This window comes from Crinia signifera, chromosome 9, assembly GCF_055691185.1.
Source record: "Crinia signifera chromosome 9, ASM5569118v1, whole genome shotgun sequence".
Classification (NCBI taxonomy): domain Eukaryota; kingdom Metazoa; phylum Chordata; class Amphibia; order Anura; family Myobatrachidae; genus Crinia; species Crinia signifera.
In genome coordinates, this window is record NC_139225.1 from 10,032,691 (window position 1) to 10,054,680 (window position 21,990).

At 42.9% G+C, this 21,990-nt stretch overlaps 1 protein-coding gene across 6 annotated transcripts in view; it reads left to right on the forward strand.

Moving 5' to 3' along the window:
- Window positions 1-21,990, forward strand: part of STRBP (spermatid perinuclear RNA binding protein) — a 169,248-nt gene that overhangs the window by 140,245 nt on the left and 7,013 nt on the right. For all 6 annotated transcript variants that reach the window (XM_083161016.1, XM_083161020.1, XM_083161019.1 and 3 more), the window contains 5 exons: window positions 181-258; window positions 725-933; window positions 2,330-2,488; window positions 17,848-17,982; window positions 20,920-21,060. In XM_083161016.1, coding sequence (XP_083017142.1) covers window positions 181-258; window positions 725-933; window positions 2,330-2,488; window positions 17,848-17,982; window positions 20,920-21,060 — 722 coding nt within the window. The remainder of the gene's footprint in view (window positions 1-180; window positions 259-724; window positions 934-2,329; window positions 2,489-17,847; window positions 17,983-20,919; window positions 21,061-21,990) is intronic.

Below are 21,990 nucleotides of genomic sequence, written 5' to 3' on the forward strand. Positions count from 1 at the left end.
CTGCGCTATATAAGACGCAGTAACGGAATCAGCTGCGCTATATAAGACACTGTAAATAAATAAATAATAATAATAGACCAGGGATGGAATTGCAGTATTCTGGATGATGCATTGGTGCACACAGATGTTTGCTTACCTATCTGTCACATGTTTCACAACCATAATCTTCTATTTTTGCAGGTTTGAAGAGGCCATACGATGATGGTTCTTCCGACGACAAAGATCCAAATAAAAAGATGAGACGCAACCTGCGCAAAAGTAAGAGCCTCTGCAATGTCATTGGAGAAACCAGGCTTACTGTATGCAGTGTGTAACTGCAACGACTCTTTGGAGGACTTTTTAAAATGTATTGTTACATTACATTGCTACATTATTGTATTGCTGCAGAAAATGTGGTTTACATACATATATATGTATAGATGTGATTAGTGTTGTGAACAGACTCTTGGCGGGATCATTGAAGGAAGTGCAGTAATATGTAACTGTTGCACTAGAAAGCGAGTGGTGGAAGTACTGCGCAATAAGGCGAGGAGTCAATGCTGCCGTATTGGGAAAAAAGGGGATAACGCCTTTTTCCCCGAAAGCAATAGGTACAGACAGTAATACACAAAAAGGCGCGTTTTTGTGCATTACTGTCTGTAATATATACATGTGTTGGACGGGGACTTATTTGAATGCTGAAACTTTATGATTCAAGTTTATTGAACACATTCTTCAACTTCAGTTTTAGACAGCAAAGCCATAGATTCCAACCAGCCAATGAATGCACTGATGCGACTAAACCAAATTCGGCCTGGCCTGCAGTACAAACTGCTATCCCAGTCAGGTCCAGTACACGCGCCTGTCTTCACCATGTCTGTGGATGTAGATGGAACAACACACGAGGCCTCTGGACCATCAAAAAAGACAGCCAAGCTTCATGTAGCAGTAAAGGTCAGTGACTTCATATTGTTATCCTTTGTATGGCACCAGTGCAGCAACTGGACACTTTTGTGCCCTGTGCCAGAAAATGAACTGCCTTTTTTCATCCACTGTTTTTCTATGGGTTAAAACGGGTTCAGTGTTGTGAAGGAACAAAAACTGCACTGAAATACCGTTTTAAAGACATGCGGTGTGAAAGGGCAGACCTGTTTTTAGAAACGATTTAAAATACCTGGTCAAAGCCAGTTTTGCAGTCTGAAAGCAGCATGATTGTCTTGACACTGAATTTCTAGTTTTAGGGTTTCCGTATTTCATGATGGAAACTGACCTATAATCATAGAAAATACTGTGTTTATATACAGTTGCCTGGCACTGTTTTTTTTTAGGTTGGGGTGTAATGTTGTAGAAGCTTTATAGGCACGGAGTGATTAGCGATACAAAAAGCATTTCCATGTTGGCATCGTGTCCTGTTTGTGTGAAACCTATATTATGCTTTTACTCTCGAAGGTTCTGCTTCTTGCTCAGAAGTAAAATAGGTACTTGTTTCCTAGCACGGCGCCCGTTGCAGGTGATCGCATACTAACTTAAGGTATGCGATGGACGCGACCGACACGATTTCAGGGCTATTTTTAGCAATTAAAAAATCGCGTCCATCGCATGCCTTAAGTTAACGCATGTGATGCGGTCGATGCGATAGACGCGATTTTACATAGGGAACAATGTTAAATGGGCCAATGGACCCGATTTTTCATTGTATACCCACCCTTATGGGTATTTTACATGTGAAATGCCCCCCCCCCCTCATTGTTAACGCCACCCCACGATGAACGTCAACCCGAAGCTTGGAGAGCCCGCGAGGGGCGGCGCTACGCGTCTGCCGACCTTTTCATACCCCCACTATCCTCTACGGCTTGGAGTTGATTTTATATAGTGTGGCGAGCGCAGCGAGCCCCGTGAGGGGACGCGTAATACCTGTGAAGTAATGTGCGGGGCTCGCCACGCTTCGGGTTGGCGTTCATCATGGGGTGGCGTTAACAATGGGGGGGCATTTGACCCATCAGGGTAGGTATACAATGAAAATTGGGGTCTGGGGGGCATTTAACATTGGGCCCAATGTAAAATCGGGTCTCAGGGACCATTTTACATTGGTTCCGATGTAAAAATTGATTTGGTTGCATGCGATGCGATCAACGGGATTTTTTTTGCACCCGATGGATACAATCAAAATCTCAGGCGCCGTGCCAGGACACAAGTACCGTAAAATATTGTTTAAATAGGTTTCTGGGCTGTACAGTACTTCTACAGTATATCTGACATGAATAAGACCTTGTCCTGTATATGTGGGTTACGTATATTGTTGGCGCTGCTGTAGGTGTACTCATAACATGATCTAACATTTTCCCCAAAGGTATTACAGGCCATGGGATGCCCAACTGGTTTTGACACTGATATGGAGTGTCTTAGTTCCGATGAAAAGTCAGACAACGAAGGGAAGAATGAGACGGTCTCTATAAATTCCAGCAATAACACCGGAAGCTCTAGTACTGATAGCTCCAACACACTGGAGGTAAGAGGGGGGGGGGCTGCGACGTGACACCTCAAATGATTGTCGCAATATTTTTCTTGCATACAAGTCTGTTCTAATATAGTATTGCAGAGTAAATTTGCACTTTATTATTTTATTTCTATCGTTTGGATAAAGGTTCCTTGGCTCGTAAAAGGATTTTGAAGTCTGCTTTTTTTTTTTATTATTGATTAAGACATGCTGACCTCAGTGTGGTTCTAGAGGACATTAGCGTTGGCTTTGACTGGCGCCGAATGAACTCAGTAGGAGGGATAGCCTGCGCTGTAAAACCTCATGAATGATTCCTCCAATAACAGCACACTGTGACTTGCATTACGAGCTCCGTGCTAGGGTTTCTAGGTAGTGACAATTCAATATCAGCTAAGTGCTGCCTTGTAAGACAAGACCAGGATAACCTGTTTATGCTGCAGCTACCGAACATATATTTTTCCCATCATTACTCGGCACAGTGGTATTTAATACTTATAGCTTTCCAGCTGAACTCTTCTCAGAGCAATAGCAGCCTAATGTTGGGAAGTTAATTTACGCAGTTTACATTTCACTTTAATCCAATCATATGCATCCTCTTTGTGACACGCCTGACTGATATTTCAACACGAGACACCTCTCCATACGCCTATAACTTACATATCGCAAACCTATATACTGTAGCTATAGTTTAAAAACAATCATTAAAATATTTTATCGTCTGTATTTTATGTTGTTTTATGGTGTGCTAACAAAGCGTATTTGGCACTTAAGACGTTGTAAGGCCATAATCCTGCATCAAACTATATCTACTAATGTGAGTGGCTTTAATCCTTAAAGGGGCATTGTACAGATAAGCAGGGCCGGCCTTAGGCATAGGCACACTAGGCAATTGCCTAGGGCATTTGGAATTCCTAGGGGCATCAGCAGCTTCTGCTGATTAAAATGATATGCAGCATGCCTATATTCTGTGTGAGTGAGGCTGTATCTGCATATGAAATAGTGTATTCATGGAAATCACTGTAACATAGCATTCTGTATGCAGGTACAGCCACAGTCGCACACAGAATATAGGCATTCCACATATCATTTTAATCATCGGAAGCTCATTGTGTGTGCTGGTCATAACAATGCAAATAAGACAAATTTTCAGCAAAAAAGGCACCCAACGTTAGCAGAAGGGCCAGGAGCTGCATGGCCTATTGAGACAAGATGTATGAGGAAACATCTGAATCCAAGCAGAGGCAGAGGTCACAGTATTAGCGGCTGTGCGAGTGCGGTCTGCGGGTGGGTTGGTTGTGCAATAGTGTTCGGCATATGTGTAAGGGGCATTATGTGTGTCATGTATAAATGCATTAATAATGTGCGACATATGTGTAACAGGCATTATGTGTGTCATGTGTATAAGGGCATTAATAATGTGCGACATATGTGTAACAAGCATTATGTGTGTCATGTGTATAAGGGCATTAATAATGTGAAACATATGTGTAAGGGGCATTATGTGTGTCATGTGTATGAAGGGCATTAATAAAGGTTGGCATAATGTGTAAGGGGCATTACGGTTATAAGGACATAAATAATGTGTGTCATGTGTAAGGGGCATTACTGTGTGGTATTATCAGGGGTGCCGAGAGAAAGGGGTAGGGGGTACAAATTACCCAGGCCAAAGCCTGATGGGAGGGCCCAGTGGGGGCCCTGGGCCCCCTCCCCTTAAGTGACAGCAGCAGCTGCAGCTCTTCTCCTCTGCCCAGCACACACTGCTTTGTGCTGGGTTGCAGTGTGGCCATGGAGGTGGTTAAAATACAATATTTTCTCAGGATTTTTTTCGAAGGGTATAATTTGATGAGTAATGTATATAAGGTAAAGTGGTACTACAATGTGATGTAACATGAATAAGGGACACTCTCACATGATATAATGTGAATAAAGTTGCACTACTGTGTGGCATAATTTGAATTTGGGGTAAAATTGTGTGGCCATGCCCCTTCCCAGCAAGAACGCACCCCTATTTGGGCTGCGCACCAAATGTGTGCACTGTTTCTATTTAAAATATTGCAGGTAGGAGCACCAAAATGATGACTGCTATGATGAGGGTTGATGGTGCTGGGAAAGGGGAGCAGTGTCAGAGGCGGAACTAGTGGCGGTGCTAGGGGGCACCAGCCAAAATCTTGCCTAGGGCATCATTTAGGCTAGGGCCGGCTCTGCAGATAAGACACCCGATTCTAAGCACTAGCGAAGGAAGGGATAGAGAAGATGGCACGTTGTGTAATCTTTTTGCATTGTTCATTTGTTTACATTCAAATATTTATATATTTTCACTTCATATGTAAAATTTCAATTCATTTACAGTATAAGAAACAAACAGAAAGCAATTGAAATATAAAATGTATAAGCAAATATCTAATACAAATGCAAAATTGGTACTTGTTTCCTAGCACGGCCACACCGATTTACATCGGGGTGGTCGTGTCGGAAAAATCGGGTCGATCGCATCGCATGCGATTTGGTCGCATGCGATGCGATCGTCGCGACCGACCGATTTTGGACCCGATTTTTTTTTTTTTAATTAAATGTAAATCGGGTCCCTGGGACCCGATTTTACATTGGATTCAAATTAAAATATTCCCAACCCCCCCAAATGTCACGGCGTACACCCCACCCCACGATAGACGCCAACCCGAAGCATGGCGAGCGCAGCGAGCCCGCGAGGGGCGGCGGTGCGCGTCCTCCGACCTTTTCATTCCCCTACTATCCACGTCGGCGTGGAGTTGAGAATAGAATAGTGTGGCGAGCGCAGCGAGCCCCGCGAGGGGACGCGGATACCATCACAGGTAAACGCGTCCCTTCGCGGACTTCACAGGTGTCTGCGTCGCCACGGACACCTGTGAAGCCCGCGAGGGGACGCGTATAACTGTGAAGGTATCCGCGTCCCCTCGCGGGGCTCGCCACGCTTCGGGCTCGGTGGCTCGCTGCGCTCGCCACACTATTCTATTCTCAACTCCACGCCGACGTGGATAGTAGGGGAATGAAAAGGTCGGAGGACGCGCACCGCCGCCCCTCGCGGGCTCGCTGCGCTCGCCACGCTTCGGGTTGGCGTCTATCGTGGGGTGACGACGGGGACATCTAAAATGTGAAATGGGTCATATTGGCCCATTTCACATTTTTCACATTTTTTCAGGATTTCAATGTTAAAAAATCTTTTAACATTGAAGCCTATGTAAAAATCGGGGGCATCGCGTTGGGACCTATGTTAATGGTCCCGACCGACGCGATGCCCCCGATATTTTACCTTTCCCGACACGATTTCAATGTTAAAATATTTTTTAACATTGAAGCCTATGGGGAAATCGCGGGCATCGCGTCGGTCGCGTCGGGACCATTGTTAACGGTCCCGACCGACGCGATGCCCCCGATATTTTGTCCTAGCCGGCCAAATGGACCTGATTTCAAAGGAAATCGGGTCCATCGTATGGATCGTGTACCTTAACTAAAGGTACACGATCCATAAGATATGTGGCCGTGCTAGGAAACAAGTACCGCAAAATTTTATTATTTTGAAAATATTGAGTTTCAATTTTATTTAGATTAAAAGCATTCGATTTAAATAAAAGCTCCGTAACAGGTGTGCACAGAGCTGTGCTGCCCGGACCTGTGACCTCCTCCTCCCTGCACTGTGATCCTCTTCCGGGTGCAGGGAGGAGGAGAGCCTGGCGCAGCAGCAGCAGTGCCGGCTAAGGGAGGGAGGGGGAGCCGCCGGGACCCGATGGGACCCGCTGACTCACCGCAAAGGACAGCTCTTAATGCAAGAGCTGTCCTTTGCCATAATTATCGCATATGTTAGAGCATATGCGATAATTATGTATGCGATGGGCGGCGAAGGGGGGTGGAGCTGGGCTGCGGATGTTAGAACATCCCGCCCATTATCTTTTGCCGCACACAGCCTTTGTAAAATTAGAGGGAGCACTGATAGTAGGAGAACCAAATACAACTAGATTTCTCAAGTTGTAAACCTATTGGATTTTATATACTTGGATACAAAGTAATAAAGACTGTGTGCAGTGAAAACAATTGATTTTGGGTTTTTTAAAGAAAACATTTTGTGAAGGAGTTTCAGAACATGAAGCCATGTGGGTTTTTTTTGTTTTAGCATAGTTAAATATAATGAGCACAGTGAAGTGTAGTCTGTGATAACATCCCTTTAAATAATAGCATGGAAGCAAAATGTCACCATTTAATGAAATAAAATAAATGATTTTGCCAGAATAAAAAGGAAATACTGATTATTACTTTAATAGCGACACAGGAAAAAGTATTATAGAGGTTATTGAGGCACAGAGAAAATTCAGCAATCTATATCAAGAATCAGCTGGGCAAAACTAATTGCTAATTACATCAAATATTGTACCTCCCATCAAACATCTTATGGCGCAAAAAAACTGGTCATTTGATTGGATAGTGGATATATCGATGGAACAGGGTATGTACTCGTGATATATCCGTGAACAACATCACACCCATATCGCGCCGGCTTTGCCATGCAGTCGATTGCCAATATAGCAAAACAAATATCTAGCATCGTGCTATGTGTACAGGCAATCCGGTGACCGCCGTTCAGCTGCTGCAGGAACCACCAGCGATTGACAGCACAATGGATGCAGATGCAGTTGTGATGTCAGTCCCATGGATCGGGCATCATGTATGAAGAACGCTCTACCCAATCCGTGTGTAGATAAATCAGCAGATCAATTCATCTGCAGATATATCTTCAAGTGTGTACCCAGATGGGTTTACACAGTAAAGCTAGGCACACACCTAAAGATATCTGCTCAATATCTGTCCACTCTGTTTGCTGAGAACAAAGATCTGGTAACGTATGGGAGCAAAGAACAATCAACCATTTGCTCCCAAATACTGGTGAAAATAAAGCATATGTGTAACATACTGTTCATTCATTTCATCCGTGTTGAATGATCGCTTTATTGATTTAAAAGTAGACAATTAAATATGACTAGTCTGAAGCTGGCCATGCGTGTAGGGTTAAACAAGCCAATTTGGTCAACCATTGTAGGAAAATTAGAATCTGGATGAGTCACATTGAAATAAATGTGTTCGAGTTGAAAGCCAGGTTTGCAATTACCTAATCGGTGAAGTGTGTGCAATTAGTCCACCTGTTACAACATACGTTGTTGATGAAGACAAAGAAGTGAAGGAAATAATATATTTTAACTACTAGGCAAGATCCAGGACATTGTTTGGTTTCTTTTGTAAGTTAATTGTTTATTTTATTATCATAGTTGTTTCATGCTGCTGTTGCATCTGCTGAGGCGTTTTGTGTTTTGGCAGTTACTGTGCAATGGGAGTTGCCCTATTTAACAATCGCTAAGAATGACATTTGTTATGCCTTCTGTATGACATCAGTATGTTTTGTACGTTCTCAAAGTAATGTCGAATCACCAGTTGTAAAATGTATACAGTAGATTGTGGTGGTCATATAACTACTGTACAATAAGAGGTGTCCTTGACAAATTTTGCACAAACCGCTTGTACGTGCATATTTTTGATAAAATATAAAGCAATCCCATGTAGATTTTTTTTTTCTTTAACTAGCAATTTAACGACCTTTCTAAAGATGCACCTGATTGACAATTTGGAGGGAAACGGGCAATGGCCACTAGACACGTGTAAATTTACTACGATGGGCGTTCTGTTGACGATGAAATGTTCCCAAAAGCAACCAATCCGATTGTACGATTTATTTAGTAACTTCTAGAAGATACTAGATAGCATTTGAAGAGCTTGCCTAACTAGCGGACACATTTAACAAATATCCTTTAAATATATGGTGCTATGCTTTTTATATTAATATAGTTACTTACATTGACATGTGAATAAGAGGAGCCAAGTTCTCTAGATGTACGAAATGTTCAGCTGTAATGTGCACATATATTGTAGGAGGTACTCCCAGTTTTCAAAAAAAAAAAAAAACATCATTGCATTGAAACATCAAATGAGATTTCTATGATTAGTCTACAGTCACACCTGGGTCGATGATGCCTTTGTCTTTGCTGGCTGCACTGGATGAGATTTGGCTGTTTAGATAACCTACAACTTCTCAGCTTATTAATCTGCATAGAAAAGACCATGTACACAGATCAATACTTTTGTTTATCTCATTACATTCACCAACCTACCCATAATAATCAAATAAATAACAGTCATGTTATCATTGGGAGCCAAGGAAGTTTTTGCACCAATTGGTTTGATAATAGGAAAATAATAAATATATTTTTTATGTCCCTAATACCGCTTTCACACTGCCAAAATGTTTTAAAAAACTGTATTTTTAAATGGTATTTAAAACGGGTCTGAGCCTTCACATTGCAGTAGATTACCATTTTAAATACCGTTTAAGTACCATTCACATCAGTCAACCCGTTTAATGCCCTGAACACGTTTCAAGGCAGAATGCAGGGACAGCCTTTCACAGGTCTGTAATCTGTTGTTTTTTACTAAATACCGTTTCAGAGCCATTCTCACTGCATAAAAAACGGCTCTGAAACGTGTAGGACTTTTTTAAACGTTTTGAAATACCGGTTATCTTTAACCGGTAAATCAACTCTGGCACTTTCCCACTGCAGCCTTAAACGTGTTGAAATGGAGAAAAAAAACGGCAATATACCGTTTAACAAGTGCAGTGTGAAAGGGGTATAAAAGAGGTCCCTATTTTGGGGGGGGGGTTTTGTGTGTTACTGTGCTTTTTTTTTTTCTGTAGTTCATTGCTCGCCTGTAAAGCTGGGCACACAACTAAAGATTTATCTGTCCAAACTGTCTGCATCATGGAAAATGGACAAAAATAATCGTCCAGATAAATTTAGCTAAATCAAATTTATTTAACAAATTTTTCTCAATGGCCATTATCGGTTTTCTGGCACATGGGAGCAAATGGATGCTTGTCCTTTGCTCCCCACACATTATCAGATTTTTGTGCCCACCAGAGAGATTGGACGGATACATTTTTAGTTGTGTAGCTTTACACTTATCCCCAAAACTTCAATAATAAATAGGGGGCGGCTGGCCTGAACGTATCACATTGATCCAATACAATAAAATATGTACATACATCATACCTCAAACTGATTCTTAAATCAACAATTGTAATATTGTCCTAAAACTACAAAATGAATGTACAATTGTAATTGTACATACAATCTGACAATGCACACCATAACAAAATATGAAACAACCCTTAATTACAGCTATTATAATAGATCAATGGTTCAAAAACTGTGCGCCTAGACACTGGGGGGTTCCAGAAGGCTCTTGCAAGGGTGCCTTGGGTTTGTGGTCAAGGACCAAATCAAATTTTGGTACTTATATGTTAGTTGGGTGCCCACTAAGCTATTTGCTTAGTTTTCCGTATACATTATACCATTATGGTGTGTGGTATAATGTATAAGAGGCATTAGTGTGTGCCATAATGTGTAATTGTAATTACAACAGACTATGTCAGGGGTTCCCAATCTTTTTTGAATCAAGGCACCCTAGAGTATCAGATTTTTTTCACGGCACCCCTAGACCAAATTAACATAATTAGATTGGGTTTATATGCGATTCTTAGGGTCAGTTATGTGGTAAAGGGCAGGATTTGCTTCTGTTTGTACACATTTTATGATTGGCAGCCACCAGCACTGGTTTTGCTCATAAATAATTAACCATTAATAATTTGAGTTGGTCCTGGACCACCAACCAAGGGCACCCCTGCATGTATCCTGAGGCACCCCTGGGAGCCACGGCACACAGTTTGGGAACCACTGGACTATGTAATGGACACAGCAGAGTATGACTATGTTTAATGGGTGGAATCCTAGTGCAGTGTGCAATTTTTTTATATATGTTTTATTTTTATCTATTTTTTTTGTTTCTAATGTAAATTTCTAATAGAAAATGTGCCCTCCCGATTGAAAAGTGTCCTGCCTGGTGGTCAGCACCCTGCCCTAAAAAAAATCCTTGAGCGACCACTAACTGTCCACCACCACATAACTGATTCATCATTTATCACTAAAGAACTTTTATCCTAGGGGTGCCGTAAAAATGCTGATACCCTCCGGCGCCCTGAAGAAAGCTTGGCAACTATTGCAATAGATAATAAAAGAACACTGGTAGTATAGACTTAATCAGGAACAAATGTCCCAAGCAGAAATACAAGTATTGCCAAAAAATAACATTAGTAAGGATCAGCCGTCTAAATCAGAACTGACAAATCTCTGCAGATGAATAGATAAAAGTTAGTGATCGTGATACAGGATACCAGAAATCCAGAGTAAAAGAGGATTAGCAAATAAATACTTACTAGATGTCTTCTGCTTCTACAGCCTCTGTCAAGTCCTCCTTATCCACTCGCTGGCAGCTTGTAATGAGGAAATAAAGTTCTTAAGGAACAGATGTGTACTGTCCTAAATCCAGCAGGTCAAAGGATAACGCTACAGTATAAACTTTCACGTGTTTCATCATTTTAAGCAATAACTTTTTTGATACAGTATAGGGATGGCGTTTTTTGAGGCATGTGTGGATATATTTCATTTTCTTTTATTTAAATATAGATGATGTATTTACAGTTATTTATACCCCTTTTACACCAAAAATCCCGGATCCGACCCGGCATTTGGAAGAAGGATCCAAGCCGGGTCGGAACCGTGATTTACTCCATTTACACTGCCGCAGTGTAGACGGAGGCGGCGCTTGGAGATGACATCATCTCCAAGCTCCGGGACTGCGGTGATCCCCACCGGATACACAGATCGCCGTGCTGGGGGCAGCCCAGCACCAAGGTAAGCTGCTGGGCTACCCCCAGCCCCCGTGCACCCCCCAGCCGCTGTCCGGGAGGTGAATGGATGCCGCACACAGGCATCCATTCACCTCCGCCGCTGCTGTCAGCTGAGTACAGCAGACAGCAGCGCAGGCTGTGTCTCCCCATGGATGCTGCGGTCTGCAGGCTGGATCATCCGACCCGGCTTACCCATTTACACCGCCCTCTACCCAGGTCAGGACCTGGGTAGAAGTCCCGTGTAAAGGTACACGGCGTGACAGATTTACTCTGACCCGGAGTTTTGAGGCGGTGTAAAAGGGGTATTAGTGATTTTGGGGGGGGGGGGGGGGGGGGGTTACTGACGTTGGAAGAGAGATATGTAATTAATGTATATACTGGCTTAACTTGGTTTACTGCTAATGAATAGTGTTAATCTAGTAATAAATCATACTGATCCAAAGGATGTGTATATATCCTTTTTGTATTTTTACACAACACGATAACATTTGATAAAAACCTAGTCGCTGAGTAAAGTTGAGTGACACATGACCTAATCGTACAGATCTTCAGCGAATTCTATTCGTATGTTCCCCCCAGGGTGCCCATATATGGTTTGTTTCTGCTGTCAGTTGGATCTCTGACTCTCTTGTAGCCTGGTAACGTCAGAAATTGACTGCACGCACAGCCAATCTCATCCGTCCTCTGTCAGCATTTTCAAGCATACCCAATTATGACCCTATCAATTAAAAAAAAAAAATTGTGTCACTACATTCATTTTGGGGTCCCGATGTTGGCTGCTATATGGTGGTGTAGGTTTTCCACTTCGCATAGAAGAACAGGGTATAGTGGTGGACATTTAACTAAAAGAGCTCTCCTCTAATTGAATTACTTGTACATAGAATTGTACATCCTTCCGAATTGTAAAGAAGTGCGTTCATACAGACACGCTGCATGCGTCAGTGCTGAGAAGTCTGAGCTTGTTGATTTGGTGTCCTTCATTTGGTCAGTCTGTAGCTGGGCAGGATGTTGGAGAGAGTCACCATGACTATTCCAAGACCATGTGTCATTGTGTAAAGGATCAGAAGGGATTGTCTCCATATCAGAGATATAAAAGAATGACTTGTGCTTGATTGTTCATGTTCACGGAGGGCTAAGTCTCTGTGATTAATTGAGGTAATGGCTAAACTGATGTTGGGTAGACACTGGGCTGCTATATCTTGCTAACGATATGGACGGATAGCGTTATCATTGATGTTATCGCATGCACATTGGCCAGTGTGTACACATATGGTTAACGATATGTGCTCCCGGTCATCCTTAATGACCGCCCCACTGCCGTCTGTACATGCAGCTCATTCTTAACTATCTAGTCAATGGCTGCATGTACAGAGTGGGGGCAGGTGGTGTCACTGACCGATATACTTACTGATATCGTACAGCGTGTATGCAATCGACTAGTATATAACCACTCTCAACAATGCCAAAGGTGCACGCAATATTGGGTGGTTGTGAAAGAAAAGTATCATTCATCCATAGTACAGGGATTATGTCATCAGTGGAAGTCCTTTCTTGGGCCTATATAAGCATATAAGCATGGGATGGAACATTAGTATTTAAGGGTGGCGATGAAGGAAACGGAGAACTGATTTTGTATTACTATAATTAGTATATGGCAACAGCAAGTTTATAAAGCTGGGTTGTAAAAGAGTCACCAGAGAGAAGGAGAAATGTATTACCCTAACCGTAGCTGGGTTGTATTTCTGTCTAAAGGTGCGTATATAGGGTGTTTTACCCCGCGTGCATGCAGGTGTGCGCTATGGAAAGCTGTCCACCACTGCACTCATCTGCCCCTTATACCAGCAGGTGAGTGGCGGCATCACCGCTTATCTCTGGGCCGTACACACTGGGCGACTTCTGAGCTCAAAGAAGCTCAAACGGTAAAAATGAGCTGCTTTGAGCGGAAAATCGCCCAATGTGTACAGACCTTACCTAAGCAAAGCCACCTTTTTTCTTTTGTAAATATAATAAAAATCACATTGACCATTTATAGTTGGATTTCTCTTAATATATTAGTATTAACCTAGTGTACTGCGACTGTAACACATAACCAACATGGAAACTACAATCTAGCAATATTACTTGAAAATGACGTTTGCAGTTTGATATTAGAACATGAAAATACTCCTGCAAAGTACAAATCAATAACATTATCTGGATGCAAACAGTGCTGGATACAGCGTGACATGAAAACAATAAAGTGCAAAGTAAAAACCAATAATGACACGCAGGTGAGTGGTCGCTATAGATCTGTAATATTACATAAAACAAGTAGATTGCAGATCGGAAAGGAAAAACACATTACGTGTGTAATGGCGCTAGCATTCGTCCCCAGGTAACTGGAGGTAGCATTTGTCCCCATTAAAAAAAAAATGTAAAAATCATATTGGGCATAGAATAATATATTTATTATAAAATGTTATCAATGTTAAGATGGGTTGAAATTCCATTAGAACATTCCATTTTGCTCTGGGACCCCATCAGACAATAAAAATTACAGGACCCCAGCAAGTTACTGCAGAAGGTCATCACATCACAAGTGTAGTCAGCAGACAGCACATACATGGCAGCATTGTGGAGGCACAGAGTGATGGGAGGAGTCTGATATACCATAACCCATCACATCACACGTGTAGTCAGCAGACAGAACATACCTGGCAGCATTGTGGAGGCACAGAGTGATGGGAGGAGTCTAATATACCATAACCCATCACATCACACATGTAGTCAGCAGACGGCACATACATGACAGCATTGTGGAGGCACAGAGTGATGGGAGGAGTCTGATATACCATAACTCATCACATCACAAGTGTAGTCAGCAGGCAGCACATACATGACAGCATTGTGGAGGCACAGAGTGATGGGAGGAGTCTAATATACCATAACCCATCACATCACACGTGTAGTCAGCAGACGGCACATACATGACAGCATTGTGGAGGCACAGAGTGATGGGAGGAGTCTAATATACCATAACCCATCACATCACACATGTAGTCAGCAGACGGCACATACATGACAGCATTGTGGAGGCACACAGTGATGGGAGGAGTCTGATATACCATAACCCACCACATCACAGGTGTAGTCAGCAGACAGCACATACATGGCAGCATTGTGGGGCACAGAGTGATGGGAGGAGTCTGATATACTATAACCCATCACATCACACGTGTAGTCAGCAGACGGCACATACATGGCAGCATTGTGGAGGCACAGAGTGATGGGAGGAGTCTAATATACCATAACCCATCACATCACACGTGTAGTCAGCAGACGGCACATACATGACAGCATTGTGGAGGCACAGAGTGATGGGAGGAGTCTAATATACCATAACCCATCACATCACACATGTAGTCAGCAGACGGCACATACATGACAGCATTGTGGAGGCACACAGTGATGGGAGGAGTCTGATATACCATAACCCACCACATCACAGGTGTAGTCAGCAGACAGCACATACATGGCAGCATTGTGGGGCACAGAGTGATGGGAGGAGTCTGATATACTATAACCCATCACATCACACGTGTAGTCAGCAGACGGCACATACATGGCAGCATTGTGGAGGCACAGAGTGATGGGAGGAGTCTAATATACCATAACCCATCACATCACAGGTGTAGTCAGCAGACAGCACATACATGGCAGCATTGTGGGGGCACAGAGTGATGGGAGGAGTCTTATATACTATAACCCACCACATCACAGGTGTAGTCAGCAGACAGCACATACATGGCAGCATTGTGGAGGCACAGAGTGATGGGAGGAGTCTAATATACCATAACCCATCACATCACACGTGTAGTCAGCAGACATCACATACATGGCAGCATTGTGGAGGCACAGAATGATGGGAGGAGTCTAATATACCATAATCCATCACATCACATGTGTAGTCAGCAGACAGCACATACATGGCAGCATTGTGGGGGCACAGAGTGATGGGAGGAGTCTAATATACCATAATCCATCACATCACAGGTGTAGTCAGCAGACAGCACGTACATGGCAGCATTGTGGAGGCACAGAGTGATGGGAGGAGTCTGATATACCATAACCCATCACATCACAGGTGTAGTCAGCAGACAGCACATACATGGCAGCATTGTGGAGGCACAGACTGATGGGGGGAGTCTAATATACCATAACCCATCACATCACAAGTGTAGTCAGCAGACAGCACATACATGGCAGCATTGTGGAGGCACAGAATGATGGGAGGAGTCTGATATACTATAACCCATCACATCACAGGTGTAGTCAGCAGACAGCACGTACATGGCAGCATTGTGGAGGCACAGAGAGATGGGAGGAGTCTAATATACCATAACCCATCACATCACAGGTGTAGTCAGCAGACAGCACATACATGGCAGCATTGCGGAGGCACAGACTGATGGGAGGAGTCTAATATACCATAACCCATCACATCACAGGTGTAGTCAGCAGACAGCACATACATGGCAGCATTGCGGAGGCACAGACTGATGGGAGGAGTCTAATATACCATAACCCATCACATCACAGGTGTAGTCAGCAGACAGCACATACATGGCAGCATTGTAGAGGCGCAGAGTGATGGGAGGAGTCTAATATACCATAACAAATCACATCACACGTGTAGTCAGCAGACAGCACATACATGGCAGCATTGTGGAGGCACAGAGTGATGGGAGGAGTCTGATATACAATAACCCATCACATGTGTAGTCAGCAGCCTGCACATACATGGCAGCATTGTGGAGGCACAGAGTGATGGGAGGAGTCTAAAATAACAGACAATTCAACTTATTTTTCAGACTCTTAAGTCACTGGTTAGAAAAGTCATCAGCCTGATGGTCGGCAATATGGAGTCGCGACCCCATGCTGAGACAGTCGGGACCCACAGTTTGAGAACCGTGCATTAGAACAATACTGTCTTTCAAGGTTTCCATGTCAACTGCATATTTTATTATACCAACATATTCTGTAGCAACTAACAATCAGGGGACATACAGTGACGAACAAATACCATAACCAACAATGACATGAAGATGACCTACACTCACCATTGCTTACAAAATAAAGGCTATATGGAAACAGATTGAATATGGCACATGACAATAGGGTAGACTAGGGATATACAAGGTCTGTATCAATACTCACCTTGGCTTTGGCAAGTAAACAATTTCCAGTGTGTAATGTCTGGCAAGGAAATATGAACCGCACCATTACAACGCCCTAGGCCCCAACTATTGACACATTGCTGCTGTAGGGTGACAGGAGCAGATCTCAGTGTGGTCTTTATTTACTCTATCTACTTCAAGGCATTGGTGTCACTAGACTGGGTGTCCTTCGGTTTACCTAGTCAGCTTGTCCTACACCTGCACCCCCAATCCTGGGATTCTTGTGCTTACAGAAGTTGTTTGACCTCGTGTTCATGAACTCCGAGCCCTAAATACATTATGCTTTGGGGATGTGGCTTCATGAAACTCCAACATGTTCTTCATGCTGGGGAGAAGATAGCAGAGCACCTTTGCTATTTTAGTGTTACCCCCTTGGATGGTGTTACCCAGTGTGGCCACTGCTTCATGGTTATACATGTTATTAATTCAGAAATGCTATTCTGCATGCCATTGGATACAGATGCAGTCACATAATCTATCCTCCATCGTCTATCCTCCAAGTCGTGTTATACATAACGGAGCCCATTCTAGTTTCCATTCTCCCCTGCGTGTATTTGAAGGAGAGCCATTTTTTGTTACTGCACATAGTCATTTATGCACATGTGCAGCCACTGGATTATTTGCCAGGTGCTCGCACACAACAGTGCAGGTGGGGGAGCGGCGAGGCGGGGGGTGCACCCATGGGAACGCCCAGATCAGCGGATGTCAGCTGCCCACCCGCTTCCCGCACAGGGAGACGTCTCGGATCTTCGATCGCTTGCAAAATCATTTTATGATTTTGTCCCCGCACGCAAGGCTGTAAATGGATGTTTATGCAAAACATTCATTCTCCTGCCTGCGGGGGATCCCGGCGGGCGGCGTTTGGTGAACTCACAAGTCTGCGAAATTATGTTGTACAGAATTGACTGTTGTTCAGGTAACTACAGATCCAGTTAACAAAATACCTACATTTTAGATTGTATTTGTACATATTTGCTTAAAAATGTGTTAACGGTTAACATAACTTGTTTACAAAGTGTAAGATATGAGGTTTATTATACTGCATTATTTGCATGAAATAAAAAAAATTTTACTACACACTGTACCGTACATACTTATTCTTGTAGCTCTGTATGTTCTGCCTGATTCATTTGTACAGTATGTTCATAGTTACAGAATCGATTAGCACAGATCTGTATTTAAGTAGTCTGTGCTCACAATTTTTCTGAAATATTATCTGTTCACTACAGATGGATGCGTCGGTTGTTGGTTTTTATACAGTAATTCATGAGTTAAACACTGCAATATTTGCCCGGGTTCTAGTAATATTTAGTCTGTGATCAACTTTCCAGGTCCGGACGCAGGGCCCTATCCTCACAGCGAGCGGAAAAAATCCAGTTATGGAGCTAAATGAAAAGAGACGAGGGCTTAAATATGAGTTAATATCGGAGAGCGGGGGAAGCCATGACAAGCGATTTGTAATGGAGGTGAGTGCGAATTACTGCAGCACCATCATTTATACAGCTTACCAAATGTATTTATTCTTTATTCTACTGCTGTTTACTTTCTAAAATGTGAGCCTAATATTTTGAAGCACGTAACATCTGAAGCATTTGTGATGTGTTTTTTTTTTTTTTTGCATATTCTAGATGCCCAAAGATTTAAACACCCCAAAATGTTGCAAGCAATAAAGGAAGTCACATAATGTACAATCACTCCTATTTTAGAGACTCTTGAGGCTAAACCTTAAAATAAAGACTTCTTGTTTGTTTCTCGAGAGTGGAGAGTAAAAGACTAAGAGGGGTATTCAATCGCCGGCGACCATCTACCTACGGGGGAGATGGCCGCTGGGCCCTATTCAATGCTGTCTTCTCCGACAGCATTGAGCAGGTTTTCTTGGCAGAACGAGCCCGACTTCAGAAGCAGTCGGGCTCGTTCTGCCGGGAAGTGACGAGCTGTCGGCTGCTGCTCGCCTCTTCCCGGCCGCAACTCACGGCCACACCCCCTTCTCGTCCCACTGCCGGCGGGACATTGAATCCCTCCTGCATGTTCTCGGTCGAGCTGACCGAGAACGGGACAGGGTCACTGCGGTCGAGCAAGCTGGACCGCCGTGACCTACACATTGAATACCCCCCTAAATCTTTATTTTCTATTGGTGTGTCTAAATTAGGGGTCCTCAAACTATTTTGCTCTGGGATCCCATCAGATAATAAAAATTATTACGGCACCCCAGCAAGTTGATGAAGAAGGTCATCACATCACATGTGACAAAAAAGTGAACAACCACATGTCAACCTTGCTTGTGTCGACCTAATGACCTGTCGACCTTAATGTTTGGAGAGCTAATGTATGTCTATCCAATGATCCCATTCCTCCCTGATACATTTTTATTTCTGAGCTCATCAAGATTGCTTCACATTCCCTGGATTGAATTGAATGTTAGTCTTCTCTTCTGCTTCGGAATAATATCTGGAATGTTTAGAGCCGGTGCTTGTTAAGGTTTTAGAGATGTTTCCGATGAGTTGGCTAGCGTGAGAGTTCTGTATTTGTCACCCTGAGTAGGGTATGAGAGAGCTCTCCTCATTAAGAGGATTATTTATGGGATGAATCAAATATTAAAGACTCCTCGCAGTTAGAGAACAACTCCGCTACATGGCATGGGGTAAATAAGTGTAGGCACGGCATATCCAGGATATGAGACTGACAAAATATAATAATTAAAAATTAGCTCGGAAGGTGTATAAGTCTCCAATACATCTGATGGGGCATCTTTTGGGATGTCTCCATGATTTGAATTTTATTTTTTAACTTTTTTATTAAAGCAAAGATACAGTAGACAAGTTTGCAAGACATAGGCATACGAGTCAAGCATAGAAAACATTGCATGCAGTAATAAGTAAAATACAATGAACATATCCCAGAAAACTCCCATGGGCATTATTTTACAATACATAAATAATGCTTGGAAATGTAAATTAAAGACACAAAAGTAAAAGAAAAGGGTGTCTGGCACTCACCCATTGGCCACCGTACTGGGAGGATCTCACAGAGTTTCATCCTATTGGGTCAGACACGGATTGTGATAGATCTGGGATTGCGTTGAGGTTGGTCGAAGATGCAATAATTCTATTGGATATATCAAAAAGGAAAAGGCCTTCTCTTTATCAAATATAATCTATACCTAGTCCATTCAAAATAAAAATTAAGTTCTCCATAACCTGTATAATTGGATATTGGTAGAGGTTGAGTATAACCATTCTTGTAGAATGGTCTTTTTTTGCCACAGCACTTATAAACAAGCAGTAATATCCTACTGCCTAAAGTAAGCCTCAGGGGTACAAGGCACACAGTTGACTAGGTAGGTATAAGCCAGGGATTCCGTACTGAATCTCGGCGGTCGGGATCCCGGCGTTCAGAATCCCGACGCCGGAATCCCGACAGCCGAAATGCCGACAAGGGGGGGACGTGGATCGCCCCCCCTTGCGGGCTCGCTGCGCTCGCCACGCAGCGGGCCCGGTGCCTCGCTACGCTCGGCACACTAATTTATTCTCCCTCCAGGGGTGTCGTGGACACCCACGGAGGGAGAATGTGTCTGTATTTCGGCGGTCGGGATTCCGGCGTCGGGATTCTGAACGCCGGGATCCCGACCGCCGGGATATTAACTGCATCCCATAAGCCAGGGGTGGCCAAACCTGTCCTCAGGATCTACCAACAGTTCATGTTTTTCAAGCCACCTGTGGATCTATAGTAGGAATGACTGCAGAAGGTTTGAAAATGTGACAGTTAGTAATGACTACAGCTGTGCAGCAGCTAGGTGATTGGGAAAATGTGGACCGTTAGTAGATCTTGAGGACCGGTTTGGCCACCCCTGGTCTAAGCATTCTGCCTTACCCACCTCCAGGTTCCCTGGATCACTGCACACAATGATCATGATAAAGGTGTAAAAATAATAGTTAATATTACATTTTTCTAGATCTATTGAAGGCACTTCTCTTGCTAAGAATTTTCCAATTATAAAAATCCTTATTTTTTTTTATATATATTGAGTGATGCTGTTTCTCTTAATTAGTTCTTCTGTGGTTTTGGTCGTGTAGAGTTTTATTAGAACAATAATGTAGGTCACTGCAGGTTCGGGATATTGATTATTTTAAAGTGCTATGGTCCCATTGTCCAGTTCCCCCCCAGTGGAGACATAAAAAAAAAAGGGATTTAACGTTAAGTATAAAGCTCTCGTAGCTTATGCAGATTATAAATCCCTTTTATTTAAATTGCTTACAGTTTGTAATTTTTTTTTTTTATTTTATTATAACAGGCTTTTTTTTTTTTTTTAAGTTTGAATTTAACCGGTTAGTAGATTGTTTTCTTATATATGTATGAAGTGAATATTGAATTAATCCGTTTACAAATCTGCTTTCATCCGACAGGTTGAGGTAGATGCACAGAAGTTCAAGGGTGCTGGCCCAAACAAAAAGGTAGCAAAAGCCAGCGCAGCACTCGCAGCCCTTGAGAAGCTGTTTTCTGGGCCAAATGCCGCAAATAACAAGAAAAAAAAGATTATACCACAGGTGAGGCATTTGTGTGATCGCGTAACAACATCTCCACAGCTAGTAGTCCAGCAGAACTTAGAATTACTGTATGTGTAATGCTTAAACCACAGTGAGTACCACGGAGCATTAGCAGGGGAGCCCTGGGTTGGTGGTTTCGGGACCAATTAGGATTATTTGTGGTCAATATAATCGGCAAAACCAAAGCTTGATGCTTCCAATCTTAAAATATGTGTAAAAACAGAAGTGAATCCTTTCCCTCACCACATAACTAAACCTAAAGATGACAATTTATTTAATGTAATTTTTTTCAGAATTAAAAAATTTCAAAATTGAAAACTTACCCAGGTTTTTCTGTGGTGTGAAAGGGTCTACACTGGTCTTAAATCCCGGCTCACTGACCCTGGTCAAGGAGCAGGGTCAGAGTGCCGGGATTGAAGCTTCGTGTTGACCCTTTCACATAAAAGAAAATTCCCGGGTTTTTCAGAAAATTCCTGGGTTGAAAAGCTTTAACCCGGTAATCTGCTTCTGGTGTGAAAGGGGAATCAGTAGAGCAATGGTTCAACCTTGACCCTGAAGTTTTCCCAACAGGTCATGTTTTGAGATTTCCTGCCTGTAGCAGCAGGTGGGATAATCACTTACCCAACAAACTAGATGAACTCACCTGTGCAAGATTAAAGAAATACGCAAAACATGACCTGTCGGTGACACAAGAGGACTGGAGCTGAGATCTCCTGCTATAGAGAATATGTAACGATTGTGTCATTTATTCCCACACAAATAAGAAATACTGCTTCACCCTCCCTAATGAAGAGATCGCTTAAAATGGGGTGTAAATCGCATTTAAACCCCTATAGAGCTCATTCACACTGTCGCATTGTAAATGTGCCTTCTGTGCACTAATTATAAGTCTGTGTGCTGTCAGATCATAATGCAGCATCCTGAACTATT